Here is a 22,846-nt window from a genome sequence, read left to right on the forward strand (position 1 = left end):
TACCATGTCATAACGACTTTATAGTTTCACAATGAGAGCATAGAAAACCTTTTGCTGAAGCTCAGAAAAATGAATTTGCTCATTGTTAAATGTCAGACCTAACAGTCTATTTGATGTTTTAACTGATCTGTGGGAGAGAGAGAGAGAGAGAGATGAGGCCCACATCCTGTCTGTCGAGTGCAATTTGACGGTCATAGATGTGATGAGGAGCATCAGACACAGCTGCCCAAAAAGAGAAACTGGATGGTTCCGAGCTAAGTTTAAAAGCGCATGCAGGGTGACATCAGTGCTGGTGTAGGGTTTTCCACTACTATGTTTGTGTTGTGCGCCTTGGCATGCATGAACACGTGAACGCTTGTGAGGAAACTCAACCCTGAACCGCTCAATAAAGAAGGCTTGCCAGATAGCTGTGAGCTCCTTCCACCAGACATGGGAGCCACAGCGTCTTTACTGTGACACAGATCCTTCAGGCAGTAACTCAGCTGTTTGATCCATAATGAAGAGGGCCTCTTTTAACTTTCTTATTAAACTGGTAAAGATATAAGAACATGCCATTCTGAATCTCCAAGCAGCCATCGAGCTGTTGTGTACCTGTTTTGACAACATAATTATGGTTATAACAAGAAACACTTATGTTCAAGGTGACTCCAAGGAATGCGTACACTAAGGCCCCGTTTCCACGTCAACGTCTCAAGTGAAAACGCATTGTGAACACTTGTTGTGCTGCCTCTTATGAGCATCTTAAGCTGTATTAGAGCCACTTTGCCTTCATTTTTAAGTGTTCTTCAGTAGCCTCTGTGAGAGATATCATTAGATTCAGATAAAGTGTTTGTTATATCGGTGAGTTTGGACACTGCCATGTTCCACAAGGGCAGTGGTGTCACATATAGAGGCCATGGCCCAACATTTTCTCATCAGGGGGTCCAATCCAGCCTAAGGAAATGGAATTACAAAGTAAGACAAGAAGCGCAGTTTTTCAAGAGAACTATTGGTAAATTGTCCATTTTAGGTCACCCTCTTTTAATAAACACAGCAGGACATAACACAACACTGAGATATAGAAATGAACAGCTGCGTGTAGCAAGATGTTTCAGGGAAAACGAGTTATCTTTTTGCTTTCTAATTTAATTGCACATTACATCCGTACTGTGTGGGTGAATTTGCGAAAACATGCTCACTGAAGGCTGTAAAATGTGGTGCGTCCCTTGAAGCAACAGACTTTTGCCAACATTAGTCTGATGAATCACTGTACCAGGTAGGAGTTCAGATTGTACTTTAAATTCAATTAAGTTCAGCTTGTTGATAATAGGTTTAAAAAAAAAATAAATAAAAAATGTGGTTGTTGTTTTACTGGCCCGGCCCATTGCAGATCAAACAGGAGTGTATTTGGCACCTGAACTGTCTTAAGTTCAACACCCCTGCATTAGAGGATAGACCCGTTTGTTTCAGTGGACTCAATGTGGGCTCGATTACTTGGTCTTTAAATTGTTTCGAATGAGTAACTACAATGTTGGTGAATCGGGTCTGTTCTCATTTGCTATACTATTACAATAATGCGATAATAGGAATTAACGTCCACCGTTCCCAGCTATAGGCTAATTGGCATACACAACAGAAACGTCTTTGTTTATATTGACCTCGATCGACTTTTTAAGACCGGTATGTAGTTTGAAAAATTAGTGTGCCTGTAAATAATACCAAAGGTCAGAGGATAATTAGGACCCTGAGAATGTAATGACAAACATCCACTCAGTAAGTTTGAAATTTAAATGGCTATGTGTGTTAGCCCCCCATTTACATATACATGCTTTGTCTATCTCACTATTTACCATTTACCCCTCTCAGTGACTTTATATTTGGGACTCGCTACAGCCTTGGCCCAGGGGTTGCCAATATTAGCTGCCCATCATCATTAGCTGTGAATGGAAAGGAGTGTTTTTAATTTAGTTTAGCCACCCACGTTTCCCAGGGGATTTAAAGCAGCAACATTTGATCACTTTTCATTCCGAAGCCTGTGGGTGTACAGAACAGTGAAGCAAAGTACAGAAAATCTGATCAAATGTGCCAAGATTATACTGCTCTAAATCACACCCTGCCAATGTCTACCGTGTCCAGAGAAAAGGATCTGAAAGCTTATCAAGCAGCAGGGAAACTCAGAAAACTCATCAAGCCCATTATGCTGATTATTGTGGTCAGCATCTTTATGGTTCCACATAATGGGAGCTGGGTTTAAAGTGAACGGAAAAAAACCTCAGCTTAAAGGATTTCAGTTCAGAAACTCGCTCTGTCTTTCTGACCCGTGATTTTAATGGACTTCCCTTGGAAATTTAAAATTAAAAGATTGTGTTAACAACTCCGGAGATCCATAGACAGAAAAAGCATTGTCAAATTGTTTTATGTTAAAATAGGAGGTGACCTCTGTATATCATTAATTGTTTTTTTGTTTTTTTATTTACTTAAATCTTTAGTAAAACTAAGTTCTAAAAAGTTGTATTTTGATAAAGACGATTTAAGCTTTAAACTCCTCCTATTCCTTCTTCAGCATGAATTATGGTAAAACTTGTACTTCCATGGGGAAGTAAGAGCCAACCCCACCACACTCCTCTTTAGTTTCTTGAAAACTCAGAATCAAAAAATCAAAGTTGGCCCTCAGTAAAGGGCAGGAAAGAAAATGAGCTTATTGACAGAAAAAGAAGAAGAATAGTTCTAAAGAAAATGTTACAACTAATTAATTTGGATTGATAATTATGTAGAGAACTCAATCTTTGGGGGTTTAAATAAAAAGGCAATAATCATTTTATCAAACCCTTACAAATTAACTTCCTGACTATTTGTCAGTTGACTGAAAATAATTTTTTCCCAAAGCTAGATTTCGATTTTGATGAATAATGTGTTCAGTTAAAGTTAACCTGATGCCTACACTTAGCCCAGTTTCAACCATTAGATGTCACTCTCAGTTCATGCAATCTGTATTTTGCTTATTAGGGTGCATCTTAATTTTAGGTTTGGCTTCACCTTTGTGTCTACATGGCTGCAGTGCACTTGGAACTGGCCAAGACTGTTATAGAAGCTGTGTCTAGAGGGTGTCTTCTGGACACAGCCTAAAAAAATAGACCCTTTGATTACTGCTCAGGTTTCAGAAATGCATTCATTTGCCCTACTTGTACAAGAGCACACGTTGCAGATAGGATACAAATGAGCTGCGCTTGTCCAGAATATTACAGGTTGCTGAAAGACATGACCAACCTTGACGCTTTCATGAGGCTTGTGAATGTCAAAGTCAAAGGCACAGAGACATTTGGAATCTGAATGAATACTCTGCAATCTGGCCTTTTTCAATTCATTGCACCCTGTGAAGAATGCCGAGCCCACACGTGTGCTTGTTTCTATTTATCTGTGTTGGGGGTGGCTCTTCGTTTGTGACCTGAATACCTCAGCGGTTATGCATTCGTATGTCCTCCAAATGTGTGTATGTGTGTCCTCTGTGCAGTGGTGTTTATGCGTGTGTGTTGTTCTTAAGCTCTGGGCTGGCTGAATAAAATATTCATGGTGGCATGGTGGGATTGGCTGCTGTGCAAAGAGAGGGCTGACAGGGGAGCGCATAGCACCGTGTATTTTCTGAAGTAGCTCGCTCCCGCTCTCTCTCCCTCTGTATAAAGAGATGAGCAGAGGAAGAGGGAACAGACGAGTGCGACGCTGTCACTGTTAGCACAGAGCGCGCGCACACACACGAACACACAGCTTCTCCAACACGGACAACCGTCGGACAGAAGGAACTGGCAAACATCCCTCCTGCCTTTTCTATGTGGATGTTTTAGTCTAAATGGATGATCAGAGCGAAGGGGAACATGTGCTTTCGGTACGTCTCGTGTTGTGCGTGTTTTTGTATGTCTAACTGTGGGGGTCTGCACTTGAACAGGATCCACTGCTCCTGTGTGTGCTGCTTTAATCGTGTATTTGTGTTTGTATTCACATGCCCGCCTGTGTTCCTGTGCAATACAGTGGAGTAGGGGTTTCTGCTAATGAATGGGGCAGGTGGTCCGTATATTTGGCCAGAATGACGGAGGTGGGTTGTGGAGGATAAGGGAAAAGGATGGGAGGGGTGTCGAGCTGTTGCCTCATTGGACATGCCTCTTGAAATGGAAACGTTTTCTATTTAATCTTTTGTGGCCTCAAGCAGCGGGAACCAGAGGAAATTGTCAAAGATGGTTATGGCTGCTCAAAGGAAGCAGGACAAGGAGAAAAGGAAGGAGGACAGAGGAGAGGACTGTCAAAGAAAGGAGGCAGAATAGGTCCACTTTAGTGGTTGATCGCAAATATGGAGCTTGCTTGCAGGAGAGAGAATGTGTGTTGAATAAAGTAGAATGAATTGAAGTATTTTGTTTTCATTTAGGCTACTGAAAAGCCCAAAACACAAGCAATCAGCAAAGAGACTGCACATACAGAAACATTGAAGCCATCGTGAATATTGATTATATCCACAGTAAGGACTGTATGCTTTCATAGTGTTTCTGCAGAGAAAAATATCATTCCGCCTTTTTAAAAAGCGCATCAATAACTTACTAATTATGGAATTATGGAGTACAGTACAGCCACAAGTTCATGTTCTCTGGAGAGCTAAAGGATTTATTAGCCAGTCATCAAAAGTCGGCAACATAAAGCTGCCTGATCAAATATATCATCATCATCTATGTATGTGATTGTAAAAACTTTCTACATAATTATGGGTGTCATAGGATGAATTATATTAGATTTATTGTCAAACAACTGTTTGTGGTTTGCTTGTTGAGTGCATGGAAAAAATGTGCCATTGGAAATATTGCAACAGTCAAATCACTATCTTCAGGCCATGGCCTTTGAGCGTCTCTAGTTACACGAGACTTGTGATGAGCTTGCAGGAAACAGTAGTATCTATCTGCTGCCAGACATCAACAGTGACAGAGAGGTGGGGGGATTTGTTCGAACAAGTGGATTACACTGCCTCCTATGCGCAACTTAATGAATTAAGATATGCTATGACTGTCTTTGTTCCAGATACTGCAGAGTACTATTAGTGGTGCTAGATTAGTTCAATCCAGGGGAGGTAAAGGCTATTTTAGTTTTAGCTCTACCTTCATGCTCCAGAAGTAGTCGTTGAGTGACAAAAAGGTTACAACTGTACTGCAGAACGGTGGCCATATTTCAGACAGTTTCTATCGCGGTTTCAAGTTGAATCATCCTGCTTATAATGCCCAGTAAAACCATCAACAGAATGTACAGCATTGCTGATAGGGCACAGACATAGGTTTGTTTGTTTCAGGGACAATATTGTAGAATGCCAACAAGTTTTTCTTCTAAGTTTCACGTGGGAAATGTGTTTAAAGAAACTTGAGTGAGAATGGCTACCTTGTCTTCAGAAAGTGCAGGGGGTCAGACTTGACATTTTATTGATTTCAAACAGAATCTTTGGCATTTCATTCACACTCGGTCACATTGCTGTGTCACATTGATTGTATGGAGGACTGATTTTGCCAAAATTAGATAAATAAATACACCATTAAATAATGAATTAAATGTGTCATTAATTGATAAAAATTGGAATTGAATATATAAATGTGTCATTCATTTATTAAAATACCAATTCAATTAATGTAAAAGACGTATTTAATTATTTCACAATTTAAATAATTATTTAATTGTCTGGTGTTGCACTGCTTGATGAATTTATTTTATCTGTCAAATTCACCCATCAAACTCAGTGGGCGGGGCTAACGCTGATTGAGTCAAACCCATTGCTTTGGTCTGGAGAGTTTGTAAACATGACGGCTCCGTTGCCGGAGGATCTGCATGAACTTTAAAAGTCTTTTTCTGAGATGTGTTCCCGCAACGACAGCCTGCGACCAAGATTCAAACGTCACCAAGTGAACCACTAGAATGGATTCTACAGTTTCAAAACATGGCGGTTACATTACCGGAAGAACTGCATGATGTTTCAGAGTGTAAAACATCTCTCACTATTGAGGTGTTTAATGAGCAGGACCCAGTCTTCACCTTTGTTTTTGTTGGTTGTAAATAAAGTTATGCAAAATAAATTATCCAAACCAGTGAAGAGATGTATAGTGTAGCAGTAGGAACCATTGTTAGTTATGTGTTGCTACAGGGACGTGTTAGTGTGCGACACCCGGCATACTCCACCGTGCTGAATGTAACCTCATGTGGTGGAAACAAGACAAACAAGAGTCTGGAGTTTTGCTGTGAGGAAGGATCATACTTTAACATCTATTCGAGAGCCAACCAGTTAATCAAAATATATTCACTAGCTTTGCAGCAATCCATTATCTGAGATCGATCTGTTCTGACTTACATAAAATGTATTCATATTTAAATTAATTAATGCCACATTTACATATTTAATTCAAATTGTAATTATTTAATGATACATTTAATGAATTATTTAATGGTGTATTTATTTATTTAATTTTGGCACATTCAGTCCTCTATCGTCATGCAGCTATTTTTGTTGTTTTGAAGAAAAATGTTTGAAATATGTTGAAAAAGATGAATAATTCAATAGAACAACACAACAATGTCAGTCACAATATCTGTAAAAGAAAATGTACATCCCGGGTAACTAATCATGTGTACTTCCTGATTTCTGTTTTTATTATCAGACATAACTTCATTGGTTTGCTATGTATATTTGACACAAAAATGTGTTGATAGTCTCATCTGTTGTGCGCATTTGTGTATTTCACAGTGTAAGACAGAGATATTGGGTGATCTCAAGAGGCAGGTTTTCTCACTGTGTAACACCTCACCTCATTGCGTATTGATTGGACCAGGTCCCAACACAACAGGCCTGGCACAGAACTCAGATGAGATGGAAACAGGCCTGTTGGCGTGTTGAGTGGTCGGTTGTTTCATGCACTGGCTGGTTGGCTGAGGAGGTGTTTGGCAGCTGTTGTCTTATTTCATTCCCACGCAAGCGAATTAACAGAAGCGAGGTCAACCTACATGTTGTTGATGAATAATAACATTACTTTGGACGGGTAGAAAATGTAAAGCAGAAATGAGTTTGCTTCCTGGAATGAACAAGGTTTTTGTATTCACCTTTTGAGTCATTTGTTGAATAAAACAGCAAATAATTCTCTGCTCTTCCCAACATCTACAGTGTAAAGATTTGCTGTTTTTATTTGTGAAACATGAAAGATGTTCATGTTGAGTCGCTTCTCCCCAGTTTCATATTAATATTAAGGCTCTACTTTTTTTTTTTTTTTTTAGAGACTTTCATGGACATTCCTTTCTCTGTTGAAAAGTAGTGATGTAGCAGACGTTCAATCGTATATTTGACTCGTTACACACACATCCCGAACTACGATGAAATTGTATTTTCAACAAATTCTATCTCAACAAAAGCTGGGACAAAGACTTTATAGGGTGGCCTTGGCTGAGTTGGTAGAAAAGGTCATCTTCTAATCTCAGTGTTGGTGATTTGATCACTGAACCTCCCAGCCCATTGATTTGTGTGTTTGTGCACAAATGGATGGTTGTGACGAGCGGTGAGAACATGCTCTGTACGTTCATATACTATGTTCATATCTGTAACATGGACACACTGAAATGAACAGTTTTATAAGACAAAAATAAACCAGAAATGTGCTTGTATAAGAGTTTCATGTTTTAAATGGTCATTTATATGGTGCGTTTCATGCTCAATCATTGAATAAAACTTCTGTTTGCTGTTAAAGGTTTGTACGAACTTGAAATCCCCTTCGATGCATAAACCCCCACACATTTATGCCGTTACCACCTAAGCTGCTGAAAAAGCCCGAAAAAATCCACATAGGTAGGCACGTTTAGAATAATAACAGCACCAGGCCTTTATTCTTTAGAACTATTGAATGGAAAGTTTAAATTTTTAATTGATACGTCATTGACGCAGCGCACAATATGTCACACTGTCTTTAATAGCAGCTTCATTAATTATTAAAGAAGGCTTTCTCTCCCATGAGCTCTCTCGCCAGTATTTGTTAGGTCTGATAAATATTGAATTCATAGAACAGCTCATTTTAACTTTTGCTAGTGTGCTAGCAAACCCAGGACAATTATCAATCTCCAGAATCATTAAGAGTGTTATTCATATAACCTCTATATTTATGTTATCAAAGTTATGTCTCACAAGCTGACATTGGACCAGTCCAACATGGTTGCCAACAAGGACAGACAGACGGTCGCCCATTCTGACACACAGGGTATTTAGAAGCACCACTTAACCTAACGAGCATGTTTTTGAATTGTGGGAGGAAGTTTTCGAGAACTCATGCGTTCTTGTGAGAAGCAGAAAGGCCCTGCCGAGGACTGAAATCCTGCTGCCACCATAGTGCTAACCTCTACATAACCACACCATGCCCCCATTGCCCCTGCACACAATTTCCCTCGAGGCAGATACGTTGAGGGACGCATCTGAATTATCTCAACATCAGTCACTGATGGTAATATTTGGCAGCTTTTCAGACTCAGCTGGCTAATCTTCTGCCCTAAATGCCTTCCCTGCTGACACTTCCCATTAGGCCCACAAAACACAGCTGTGTTAGAGCGACAGGAGTAATCACCCCACCCCCCCACCCCCCCCAGCCTGGGTGGCCACGGTGGTGGACAAACTGGAGTTTATTTTTGATAATGCCGTGTGACGAGTTGCATCATGTGTTGAAGCAATGCAGGGTTGAGGGCATTGCAGACTTTAACACGTGCTTATGCTTCACTGAAGGGATATGGTAGCAACCTGCACGAAGGTATGATAATGGATGTTTGTAGAAAAAAAAAAAGTGTTTAAATTAAGAGATTTTGTTGAGTGGCATTTTAAGAAGCTTAATAATAAGGCGATACTCCTGGAGCGAGAATCGTTTCTCAGCAGCTTTGCGTGCTTTGCTTGTAAACATTGGCTCATGTGACTCCTGCAGAATGGGAACATAGGAACTGGCTCAAGTCTGATCAAACAATGTGTCGCATCAATGAATTGTTTCATAGAAGAATTGAAATTTAGATTTTAAAAAATGATACTCAAAAAACAAGAATGGTATAATATAACTGTCCATTGGAGTATTTTATTTTGTTCCGACTGCAATGTCCAATTGAAGATTATCAGACCTAGCATTTGGTATATGGAGACAAGAATTATCCTTCTAAGGACATGCGGGCCTATTTTAGGTTTTGGGGTTGCAGAGTGAGTGGGAGTAAATGGCCTTGAAGTCTGTCAACAGAGAAAGAATTTCTTGCATCCTCTCCTTGCACTTAAATATTACTGTTCCTGATCAAGAGACAGTCAGAGAGCAGTGTGGCTCATTATCATGTAAATCCAGCAGCTATCCCTCCTTCCCACATGCAAATACATGTACAAGTGCACACACAAACACAGTCACAGATGGCATCGGTCATCATAGGTGGGATTATGGTAATGAAATGTATGAGCAGAACTCTGAATGTCATTGAGGAGATATTCATAGTATAATGCCAGCAATCTCACAGGGACAACAGACCTGAAGTATGATCATGTGAGGTGAATGTTTGGAGCTGTTATATCCTTCTCATACCATGTGTCCTTTCAGCAGGAAGCTATCATCACCCTTTGTTTGCACTCACTCCTGCTTGGCAGCAGTGTCTCTGCTGGACTGGTTGAGTTCACTGAGTGGATCTTCCAATTGGAGATTGTGTAGCACTAAAGGGTTTGTCCGTCAGGCAGGAGAAACAACGGATTTGTATTGTTAAATTTGACATGATTCGACATCATAGATGAGAGACTCCTCTTTCAGATGAAAAAGTTCCCATTTAAATGTGAATAGCATGCACCGCTCTGCAATCTGTTACCATCTCTACATACAAGCATCAGAAAACAACATACTGTATGTGAGCCAGTTATCAGCACTGATGTATCTCAGATTTGTTTATGGAGCCTGATTATACCAGCCTGGCAGTCAGAGCCAGGATAAGCTCACTGTCACAATCTATACCTTTGCATGTCAAAACTAAACTCTTCCTTCCTGCTCACAATATGTTGTGTGTCAAGCCTAGTTTCATTCTCTTGGTATTCTCTGTGTAGTCTAGAAGCTTGGACTAATAAAACCAGGCCTGCATTGTGTCTCAGGTGTATTGTGTTAGCTTTTGTTTTGTTGTTCAATTGGTGAAGGTGTGATGATACAGCATGAAACCTTTTCTCAGTTTGTATGTAGTAATGGCCTGGAGTGATACGAGAACATGTTTGCCGTTGATTAAACTCATGGGGACTTCTCTTAACACTGTTTCTTTTTTCAAATGCATTAGTGCATACAGACTGAGTTCTTTGGGCAGTTTCAAATGCTTTGTCACAGCAGGGCAGGAAATCGGGACCCTTATCAAGGGTTATATAGAATCATTAAACATGGGATGTGATGGTAAACTGTCCTTTGTGTCTAAAGGTGGTCGTCACATGAGGTTTCCTGTTTGAGAATGGCGTGGGAGCAGTGTCTCAGATATGGGAAAGATGTCAATTTTGGAACACATCATCAGTAGTGTACCTTTGAATCAGGGGGTATTTCGGCCTTTAAACACCAGACAACCTCATCAAAGGTGGCCAGCTACAGCTGGATGAAGCCTGAGCCTGCGTCGCATGTCCAATAATGAGAATTGTCTGGTTGTTTCATTGGTGCAGCCCACAGGTCATCGTTGACTGTTTCCCACTCTTCCCACAAGAAGAAGACATTGGTGCTGATGCTCTACGAACTGTGGTTTTTGTCCTGTCGCTATGGTTCAATCTACTGATTTGTCTGGTTGCTTTGTAAGAAGTACTGTTTGATCACTAGATAAGTCAAACTGGACTTCAGTTTTTTTTACTTATATGACACATCTATATTTCTTATATCTTGCATTCAGTCTAGATATAACTAAAGTTTTAGGGCTGTTTTATTCACACAAATATGACTGTGTGTGTGTTGGGACTGCAATCTTTCTTTCAGGGCACTATATGATAAAGAATATTTATGGCATGCAGCGTGACACTGTGTGTTCTGGCAGTTTTATGTCTCCTCTAATTGGATCTTTCTGTCGCTTGATGTTTCCATGACACTAATGTCATGCTGATTATTTTCAGAAGGTCATAACCTCTCATTTTAATAAGTGTATCCAGCCTCTTGATGCTGTTATGAGACTCAACCTTTATTGCTCAGACCAGAGTTATTTCCAAATTAGTTTGCGCAACATGCAATATGTATAAACCCTCATAAAATCCTTACTGGACAATACAATACTCTCTTCAAATTAAACTTGTTTGATATAGTTTTATGCATTTCATAAAGGAGGTGAATCATCACCATCTACTAATTATTCAGGGCACCTAATTGCTTTTTTTGTTGAGATAATGATGAGCTAAGTTGATTTTCCTCGACTGGCATGGTTGCACATGGTAGCTTACAACCTGAATCCAAACAAATCAGAGTTGTAACATGTTACTTTTTTGTTATCTAATCCACAATGAGTTTTGTCTTTCTTATAAACATGTGGATATCAACTCTGGAAACATAACTACCGCTCTATTATTATCAAAATACAAAATCAAGTGGTAAATTCCTTATTTGTTTAAAAAGAATCTTTCTAAAGTGGTGACAAATGTGACACACAAGTGGGACGTAAGCATAACAGTTTCCACTCATTTCCACCTTCTCTCTTTGTCTTCTTGGTTAAGTAACCTAACCAAGTAGTTCATGGCTGCATTGCCATGTCAGCGCCACGTCAGGTTGTGAACCTCAGAGTCAGGGAGAGGTTAGGGTCTGCAGAATCAAACAACTAAATGTCGATGTTTTAGACAAGGCAGTGTTATAACCTGCATCTGTATATTAAAGTGTATATTTTGTGTTGACAAAAAAAACCAAACAATATAATATGTTATTTCTTTCTTCTCTTCTCAGGGTCTAGATGAGGAGGCAATAGTTGACCATGGAAAGTCCAGCTTCACCACACACACAAACTATGAAAGAGACGAATTGGAAAGTAAGTTGAAAGACATTAAAGGACAATTTTCTTGTCAGAATGTGCTTTTTCAATAACACACTCCTAACAATCTGCCCACTGATCTCCAGTGGATCTACCTTGTTTTTTCACCTTTTGAATCCACTGTCTTTTCTCCCCGTGTCTTCGCGCCATCTGTTAAACTCTCGCCCTCATGTCAGCCTCACGGATTCATTCCTCCTGGGATCTCACTCAAATCAAAGAGAGATGTCTCATCTGTAAAAAATGGATATTGGCAGAGAATGTAGGGTGAAAATGGGGCGTTTTCATTTCAGTGCACGGTTCCTTTGTGGCAGTAACATAATGAGGGGAAGTAGATAAAACACTGAAGGAAAAACAGAGGGGTGAAAAAGTTAAATGTTGTGCTCTGGTTTCTTTCAAGTAGGTATTGCAGGACACTCAAGAAACGGAAGGAATTTTTTGTCTCTAGTGGTGGATGTTAGTCTGTCGGTAACTACCATGTCTGATCCTTGAACTGATCCTGTTTTCATTGTGTTCCTCACTGCTGAAATGGAACTTTCATGATATTTTAAGGTATCTGCTAAACCAAATAGAACACTGATGTATGCGATGGCAGTCCTAAACATAGAAGAGAAACTTCAATATTCTAACAGCATAGTTTCCAGTTTAAAACAGATTTTTATTAAGTTCATTATAAAACAACGTCTATTGTACAGAGTGTCACTATAACAAGTCATTACAACGTGCACCAATAGAAAATGCCATGTTTTCTGTTTGTAATGATTGTGCACATAGAAACACTCACATTTGTTTATGTACTCAGTATAAAGGCCATACCAATTGATAATACAAGTAACTTCAATGGAATCAATTCTGCTCGTTTTCATTTTGCTTTTTGCGAAGTGCATTTTTTTCCCCAGTTGTCATGAAACAAACTATACAGCTGTTCTCTCTCTTTTCCCAGGCCACAGAGCGGTGTATGTGGGAGTCCATGTTCCTCTTGGAAGGGAAAACAAGCGAAGGCATCGCCACCGAGGACACAGACATCACAGAAAGAAGAAAGAGAAAGACTTTGACGAGGGGAAAGAAGATGGCAGGGAATCCCCCACTTACGGTTGGGACTTGTTCTTAATTTATTACTAAAGGAAATGTACTTATACCTGCAACTTCTTCACCACTTAAAACCGCTCACACTTCGATATTTTTTATCTCTATTCTTAGTTTTATATTCTATTCCACAGTACACAGTGGTTTGCACGTTGAGATGGATATCTACTGAATGTCCTCAACGTCACTTTTGCGCTGAGATTGTTGAAACTGCTAGTAAATGTACGTAGAGCAATAATTTAGAAATTTCTGAATGTCTTTTGCAGGTTTGTGACTTTCCCAGGACTTAAGTAAGGATTTGCTGGTGTCACAGAAATACACTTGTTATATTCTCGGGTGATTTAGAATCTTAACCTCCTTTAGCAATGCACAGATTTCCAGACTAAGAGTGCCAAGTCACCTAAGCTTGCTCTCTTGCTCTTTCCTTTACACAGTTGTGAATAAAACATTCATCTCTAAAAGGCATTAAAGGCCACTGGGAACCAGCATCTGACAGATTGAAGGCTTTGGCATTTTACATGATGTGTGTGTTTGTGTGTTTTGTGCGAAAGTTGCTGCATCACCTGAAATGCAAAAGTAGAAAACACCAAAACAATACTTGGAGCAGTTTCAAATGATTAAGCTGCCCTTCGTGACATCACCAGCAACTAATACGGTTTGCTGCGTAGTACAGTTTTATCATTCTTGGCACTTACTGGCTTGCATAGAGATCATGATTTATGGGGAAAAATATCTGAAACAGCACTTTTCTCCTCTGCACATTCAGATTTCACACTGGCACCAAGGATGCACGCAGTCATCGTACCATTTACTCATGTGTGAATAATACACACCAAATTGAAATGCAGTTTGCACGAAAGTGAAGTTTTTTTTTTCTTGTTCTGTTTCTACTTCTAATCCCTCACATTTATTTCAGTTTGTGGCTGGGTCTAGATGTCCCCAGTATGTGTGCCAAAATCAGTCTGACGTCGAAAATAAGTGGATAAAGCTCAGATTCAACAATTCTCTCTTGCACACCAGAGATTTCTCAACATAAAGACTTCAAATGTATCCGACTTTATGTTGTGGGAGGAAAATCAGCTTCTGTGACGGTTCCTGTGGACTCCGCTCTGGAAAAAAAAAAAAGAAAAAAAAAAGAAAGAAAAGATTCTTCAGGCTTTAGGAGGGATTAGACTAGTATACTCCCACACACACACACATGCACACTCAACCACACGTGTACAAACATATTGCGCTTGATTTAGGCTCCCTCTTAAACATGCCACTTGGAGTTTTATTCTGCAGAAACATAAATTTAAAAATGTGTTGGCTTACTTAATCTTTCCCAACATACTCTGGCAGTGGGATGTTTTCTTTAACAACCGAACTTCCACCTATAACATTAAACGTTAAAACGTCTAGGGAGTAGGCTGGTTCATTTTGAAATGGTTTTCCTTGAAATACCAACACCACACACACTGAACAAATAACTGTATGAAAGCAGAGTGTTATTGTTGTTGTTACTTTTACTGTAGTTGTTTTTAATCATAATTTTTTGTGAACGTGTCCTCTGGCTGCAGACACACCATCCCAGAGGGTGCAGTTCATCTTGGGTACAGAGGACGACGACCTCGAGCACGTCCCTCATGACCTCTTCACTGAGATGGACGAGCTTTCCTTCAGAGACGGCAGTGCCACTGAGTGGAAGGAGACTGCCAGGTTAGAAAAATACAAACCCTAATGAATCCACACCATAATGATGGCATATAATTGAATGTGTCTGTGTGATAGTTTTGTTGTACGTCAGTAGAATAGAGGTTACATGTTCTACCCCTGGCCTTTAGTCTCTGAATGAGATAGGAGTTATGGATATGGCGGTGTTAATTCTTAGGAAATAGTAATGTGTAACTCAGGTACTTTCTTTCAGAAGTGCAAATAACACAGAAGTCTAAATTTGATGTCAGTGGATTTTGTTTTTGTTTCCATTTGCGCAATCCACTCAGTATTGGGTATCTTCTTCAGAGATGTGTCTCATACTTAGCTGCACGTCACAAAACTTTAACAAGATTATTGTGTTCAAGACTCAGAGGCTTGAAATTGTTGCTGTGACTGAACTTGTCTGGCATAGTAGAGACCGTTCCTCGACTGGTAGATCTTGTGTTCAATTAAGGGACCAATTTGGAGCATGATTCACTCATCTTTAGTTTCACTGTGCACTTGGAAAAATTAGATTTGAGATCAACTGAGGACACAAGGAGTCTGACTATGTTGTATCAGTTTTGTCATTTGTGTGTGCATGTGGTGTTTTTTTTTTTTTAACAATAAATCAACGATTTGTCCATGTGTTTGTGTGGCCTTGTCAATCAGATGGCTGAAATTCGAAGAGGATGTGGAGGACGGAGGGGAGAGGTGGAGTAAACCCTACGTGGCCACACTGTCACTACACAGCTTGTTTGAACTGCGGAGCTGCATACTTAATGGCACCGTCTTGCTGGATATGAGAGCCAATAGCATTGAAGAGATTGCAGGTAAATCTTCCAGTCTACACTGAAACAATTTTTCATGTTTATATCATAATACTACATTTCATATGATGTTGTCATTTTTTCTCAGATGTTTTTCTTGTGTCAAGTTTTTTTTTTTTTTTTTTTTTTGAGAATTTATGTCCATGCTTCTGCCCCTCTGTGACTCAGACATGGTGATAGACAGCATGGTGGCAACGGGCCAGCTGAAGGAGGATTCGCGCAACAAGGTTCGGGAAGCGATGCTGAAGAAACACCACCATCAGAATGAGCGAAAGCTTAGCAATCGCATCCCTCTGGTGCGCTCCATTGCTGACATAGGCAAGAAACATTCTGACCCATTCTTGCTTGAAAGAAACGGTGAGATCCTTTGGTGCACTCACATTTCTTTTTCTTCCGTGTTATCCATCGTTGGGGAACTGTTATTAAAAATCCGATGTTCAAATCCCTCAATGCCAGCGTAGAAGGTGGATTGTAAAAGTGAGTAAAATTTAGTGAGTAATCTGTTGAAGCACTCGGTCCCCTTACTGGAAGAGAAATTTGGGTGCTAATATATGTGCTAACCTGTATGGCTGGCCTGGCTTTGGGGTTTGAATTGATGATTGATCGTTTTCACTCCTCAGGATGACATCCAGGAAATAATGCTTTACCTGCAATTAGCATCGGCATTGTGTTTTCTTCTGTTTTTTGACTGGGCATGGCCACAGTGTTGTTGGCATATGGTGTGCATTTCAAGATCTCGGGCGTGCAGCCTGAGGTTTTAATAATGAATGAAATGTCACGTTCTCCTATTCTATGCCTGTGGCTCTTGTGAAGGGTCAAAATGTTATATGCCTCATTGAAAGTTGATGGTTGTGAGATTGCAGTGTGAAAGCTGTGTGTCCTGATGATTATGTTTTGTGTAGGGTGGTCTGTTTGTAGTAAAGCACTCATTTGCTTACAGTGCACCTCCTATTGTCCTGCATGCAAGCCTTCAGAACGCAGTATTACCTGTATTAAGTCATAGAGTGTGACTGGTTTGTTTGAAATTGACTGTACCATGTTGTTTGGCCTGGGCAGACCTTTCTACAAGCCTTACGAAGTCACTCTTGATGTCTTTAGCATACACCCATGCTTTTTGCTCACGTTTATGCACGCACAAATCCCTAACTACACTTCTGCCACGCTCTAGCTGCCCACTCTTTCACCTTTTCCTTTTATGTCTTCTTCAAATGCCATCTCTGTGATGTACTCCTACTTCATATGTTTTTTCCCCTCTGCTCCATCTTTTATTCCTTTTCCTCCTTCTACTTTCCCTCTTTGCTTTTTTTTTTTTTTTTTTTTTTTTTTTGCTATTGTCTCCACTGTTAGGAGAGGGCTTGTCCTCTTCACGTCTGTCTCTCCACAAGACGGGGTCAAGCCCATCTGACTCCAACCTGCCCCAGAGACAAGAATCCAGAGTCTCCATCCTGCTCAACCACCTGCTACCCTCTTCTTCCTCCAACTCTGGGCTTGGCCCAGGTTCCTCTCCTTTTAGCACACCATCGTCTTTTCGCCGTTCCTCTCAAAGCACATCGCGAACCCATGGCTCAGGCCACGGCCCTCAAGGCATCCCTGCGGTCGTGGTATCTCCACCCGAGGATGATGACCCATCCAACTCTGCAGAAGAAGAGGCTGCATCACTACAGCTGGGCCAGCGAGCATCGGTGGCATCCGTGAACATTGAGCTGCTGCCCTTAGAAGGCAAATATCTGTGTAGCCTGCCAGTGTGAGTCACAGCTTGAACAGAGAACACTAGCACTAGCATGAAATCTCTGCTCCCCGTTAACTCCCAACCTTGCAGCCATCTCATTAATAACCCACAGCAAGGTTCACTCGCTAAGACACTGTATTTGAATGCAGTTTTTGAAACTATTGTCTTCTCCGCCTCATGACTGCTGCTTCTGTCCTCTCTCCTGTCTAAGACCAGTGACTTTGCTTCGAATTCCTCTCTCGACTTTCAAAAGTCTCTGTGCACAACTTCTCACCCATTTCTCAACATTAATGCCTTGCTTGGCCAGCCCCTCTTCCTCACATAATTCACTGTGGTTGCATGGCTGATTCCCCACATGTCTGATTAGTGTTTCCCTCACACTGCATCATCTCTCCTGAGGAGTTTAATTTTGATGTTCAGCTTACATCCGTCCAGCTGTTTCATGTAAAACCTCATAGAATTGAAGTGCTTAAGTTATATATTTGACCTTTTGGAATCAATCCCTCAATTTGGCAACTTACACTGTGTTAATCGACAGTTACTAAATGCAGTTACCCAGCAGACATTAACAGTTTTACATCAAACTTATTAAAGCATGTCCATTCGGGGTTAACAACTTCAATTACAAAGCATAACATGAATCACAGCCTTTTCACTTTAATATTTTAATATGGTGCTCTGTATATTCTTTAATACACCTGATCTGTGGTTTTAATCTGATACTTTTTTATGTGGATAATATTTTTATTCAAAAGTTGGTCGTGAATATTCTTCCATGGGTCTACTGTTTATTATCCCTTGGTTATTCAAATCAACCATAGTTCATTTGGGTTTTTATTTTTTTGTATGTATATTTAGAGCACAGTTTATCAGCAGGTGTCAGATTCATATCTTCCAGTATGCCTTGAGACATCCTTACTCCTTACGATTAATATCTTCAGTATGACTTACGATGCAAATCTTAATCCTTTTTCAGGCATAAATTCTTACCCCGAGGTGATGCTTCCATTTTGAGCTCACACAGATATAAGTGTCATGCAACTTGTGCTTTTTTCATGGCATCATTTGGCGCTCATTCTCTTCCCCCTCATCAATTCTTAAAATAAAACATTCTTTTACCCGATTAAGAGTGTAGTGAGGACAATGTGCACCAGCAGCATGACCAAAAATATGCCTGAGACCGGGCTTGGTGTGTCGGTACTGTACGCACAGTACTGTCACACTGCCACCGACAGTGACTTTTTGTTCTTCCCTAATCAAGCCGTGTGAGTATATTATTAGAAGCTGCGTGCGTGCGTGTCTCTGTTTATTTCACTTGGGGAGTGGCTTCGTTTCAAAGTAGGGGTTGTTCCAATCAGAGCTTACTTGGCGGGAGCTGAAGTTGAAAGGTTGGCTTGTTCTTATTTTAGCTTCTGTAATTGCATCCTCTTCCAGGAAAATGCATAACGTATAGAGGAAAGCTGATGAGTAATGTATGTATGTTGCAATTTCAGGGAAGGGTTTCAAATGATAAAAACATCAGATTTTTGCAGGTACCAATGTCCTCATAATTCACCATTTAATGTAATTTATTAGTTACAATTAAAACTCAGCAATCACATAAGGATATGAGTAAAAAGGATATTGATAATGATCATACCAGGATATCATAAGATATATTTCATATATTCATGCCACGGCTATAATGCTGAGTGTATAATAACTGTAATTGGAGCAGACAAGGGTCACATGTGACATCATCCCCTATAATTTGAGTATAGTGATAATTTTAAGCTCAATTGAATCAGATATCAGTTAAATCTATTCCAAATTACTGATTTTATTAAATATAAAAGAAATTGTATTACCCCAGTTATTGTTCTTTGATGTAGAGCAAAAATGGAATTAGTGCTTCAACTGTTGCATGGGACTTCATAAGGACTATCTTTGATTGGTTTTGTGAGACTGAGGCCCTTTCAAGATAATTGCATATGAATACATATTGGAGTTCCTGTCATCCTGCTTCACCCTCTATTTGGTGAATTAGCATACCAGTTCCACATACAAGCTAAAAAAAAAAAAAAAAAGGTTGAATTGCATATATTTATACTACTCTTCTGCATATGAATGCAGTAGTACTGTGATGCCACAGTATGAAAGGCTGGTATGGGGGAGCATTCCGGGGCTTAGCCTTCCTGAATGAAGTGTGTTGGCAGCGACGACATAAGATAATCCCTCCTCTATTCCGGGTATGTGAGCATTCGTGCTCCTGTTCCGCAGTCACAGCTCCCCAGTGCTCACCGGGGTCACTCTGGGGGGCAGTTCAAGGGTATGAATTTGTGGCCAAATCCCTTTCTGGCAGAAATGTTACATTTTGGTTTGTTTGTTGTTGTTTTTTCGCAGTAGTGCTATGCTCTTGAGTATTTATAAGTCTGTTATTCATTCCGTTAAGTTCGATTGATCAGAAAACACGGAAAACCTGGTAAAAGAAGTGTTCTTTCAGAATTTTCGAGGATAGTATGCAAATGCTATCCTTTGATTCAAATGCATTGCTCCCTCATCTCATCTCCCTCTTTCATGTCAGCTCAAGTGCTAGCGTTTCCTGTATCTGGTATGGCTCAAATCACACAAGCGATGTTGAAGTGTGCAGCCAGTCACGCACAGAAACACAGAAGTTTTAAACACTTGAAGGTGCTGAAGTCTGAGGAAAGCTGAACTGTCAGGAATACCAAACACATCCACTCACCTTTAGCTTCAAGCTGACATTAATTCAAGCAAAGCAGGACTGATTTAACCAGCAGAGCAACGAGCTCGGTTGACAGGGAGCAATCTGGAACAGTGCTGTGTGAAATGTATCATCACAGCATTGCAGCTCTGTAACAAATCGTCACATCCAGCAAGTAATGGTTTTGGTGAGAGGAGCTATTTCACTTGCAGCTGAAAATGAAATGCCGCTATCACTCTGTTGAATCATAGGTTTTACCCTTTATAAATCCCAAAAAGAGGTTTTCAAGCAACCCTTAATCAAATATACCAATAGTTTTCATTTGCGCAAGTATATATTTGGTTCAATTTTGAGAGAAACTGTTTCAAATGTAGACATGTATAGAATAAAGTTCCTCATTTGGAAGAACATTTGATTTCTAGAACCAATCTAAAAATTTTAGAAAGTAACATTAAGACTAAGCACAAAGACAAGTATATCTCTATGCATGGCTTGCATTGGCAACGTTTTGTAAAGTTCTCATTGCTACATTGCGTGTGTTTACTTGTGAATTTTTAGCAATACTTTAACAATAACTTCCTGTCTAATTGTCTAATATACATTAAGCTCATGTAAATATCTATAGATGAAAAACATATAGTCTACTTTCTAAAAACTTAAATTCAAACTCCAGTCCTCGAGCAGAAAAAGATTCAGCAAAATGTTCATGGCTGCAAGCCACAAATTCAGTGATGCATCTTGCAGATGTGGCGCCATTATATAAGTATACGTGTTTTAAGTACTGTTAAAACAAATAAAGAATCCACAAAACACACATTACCTGACTTTTGGTGTCTAGTTTAAAATATATCCCACTTCTCTCAATAAAGATTCCAGTAGAGAGAAAATTAAACTGATATAGATATAGAGGTATAGTACTTCACAAATGCATTTTTATGTTCTTTTCCTGTCAGGCCTTCCCAAGTACTTACCACATTGTCCATCACTGCTTTTTTTTCCTACCCCTTTTCCTTCCTCCTCCCAGGACCACTGGTGTCGCAAAACTCTCTCCCAAACAATCTGGATGGCACCAAGCCAGAGAGGAGGCCGTCCAAAGTAGGGGTCAGTAGAGAAAGCAGCAGTGTCGACTTCAGCAAGGTAACCTACTCACAGTACTGAGCACAGAAAACGTCCATCATGGTGGAATTGCCCATGATCAAGTCGCCCTGTTTTGTTTTGTTTTTTCCTTCTACTGTTTTCTGGACTGTCACTGACATTTCAGTGCTGAAAACAGTGAGAGCAAACATTACATACTACATGAGCCCTTTTTTCTGGGCCTATGTAAGGAACATTCTTTAGTCATTGCTGCATCTATGAACTAAGAATCGATCATTACAGTAAAAAAAAAAACTGTTATGATTATGTTAAATCCACCTCTGTTGCATGGCTTTTGTCCACTGCTTCATCCATTAAATAAAATGGCACACCGCCACGAATGGTTATCATTACACAACCATATATTACTGGATGCCAAAAAATAAGGTGCAGTGTTTATATGAGTCATAGCATAAAAAAGAAGACTGGAGGAGCAGTCTTTTCTTTGCAGGATTAAAGAAAAAATGGTTCCTCGCTCTGATCAGTGTCTATTTTAAGAATTTAAATCAAGAAATGACAACACGGGACAGTCTTTGCTCAGTACTATGTAGTTCTTGATGCTGCTACCATCTCCCATTCATTAACGACCTGCTGTCATACATTACATTTTCATGTCTTCCTGTCTTCCTTTCTTCTTGCATGTCTATCTTGCTTCCAGTGCCACTGGTGCCACACTATAGCCTCTTTGTCTACCCTTTTCCTCCATTGTTGGTGTTATTCGGCATTTTGAGACTTGGCCTTTTTTATTGATTTCAGGTTGACATGAATTTCATGAAGAAGATTCCTCCAGGTGCTGAAGCTTCCAATGTGCTGGTGGGAGAAGTGGACTTCCTGGAGAAGCCTATAATTGCTTTTGTTCGACTGTCGCCTGCAGTCCTCATCACGGGTCTGACTGAGGTGCCTGTGCCCACGAGGTACAATGGATCCTATCTTAACTCATTTATTTCTGAAATTAAATTTTTAATAAAAGCCACTCAATTCGATAAGTTATTACACCTGTGCAGCGATATAAAGACAACTGACAAAGTAACTAGTAGAAGCATCAATTGTGTGAGACTGATATTGTTTGGGGATACTGACAGTAGTTTATTCTCATTTTCCGCGACTAAAATAATAAGACCAAAAGCCATCAGTATTTTTAACGATTGTGTGTCGTCTTCAAAGGTTTCTTTTTCTGCTGCTGGGCCCTCATGGTAAAGGACCACAGTACCATGAAATTGGTCGATCCATGGCTACACTAATGACAGATGAGGTGAGATGAGTGTTTTACCTTGAGTAGTTCTGAAATTTCTCAAAAGAAACTATTGATCCATAGTTCAATCTTTGATTCAGACTCATGTTTTTGAGAGTAAAAGTAATTGGACATTACATGAAACAGTTAAGTGCCTGATTACAGAGAAATAACACCTATCAACATTTAATATCTAGATTTTCCATGATGTGGCGTACAAGGCAAAAGACCGAATTGATCTACTCTCTGGGATAGACGAGTTCCTTGATCAGGTGACTGTCTTGCCTCCTGGAGAATGGGATCCCACCATTCGGATTGAGCCCCCCAAGAATGTCCCCTCACAGGTCAGTGTTTGCCCATTCAAAGATAATGGAGTACACAGCATTAACAATACATGCAAGGTATCAAGTTTTTGTTTAAAGCTGCAAATTAAACCAGACATCTGTCTGCCACACTAACTG

General features: G+C 39.9%; 1 protein-coding gene across 1 annotated transcript in view; it reads left to right on the plus strand.

The window, feature by feature from the left end:
- The window catches only part of LOC308122813 (sodium bicarbonate cotransporter 3-like), a 35,275-nt gene that overhangs the window by 846 nt on the left and 11,583 nt on the right, over nucleotides 1-22,846 (plus strand). Inside the window, 10 exon segments of the mRNA XM_080484910.1 lie at nucleotides 11,916-11,997; nucleotides 12,941-13,090; nucleotides 14,643-14,781; nucleotides 15,430-15,590; nucleotides 15,756-15,944; nucleotides 16,935-17,317; nucleotides 21,047-21,157; nucleotides 21,911-22,068; nucleotides 22,319-22,406; nucleotides 22,583-22,729. Of these exon segments, the coding sequence (XP_080341036.1) occupies nucleotides 11,916-11,997; nucleotides 12,941-13,090; nucleotides 14,643-14,781; nucleotides 15,430-15,590; nucleotides 15,756-15,944; nucleotides 16,935-17,317; nucleotides 21,047-21,157; nucleotides 21,911-22,068; nucleotides 22,319-22,406; nucleotides 22,583-22,729 (1,608 nt within the window).

Source organism: Lipophrys pholis, assembly GCF_963383615.2.
Source record: "Lipophrys pholis genome assembly, chromosome: 17".
NCBI lineage: Eukaryota > Metazoa > Chordata > Actinopteri > Blenniiformes > Blenniidae > Lipophrys > Lipophrys pholis.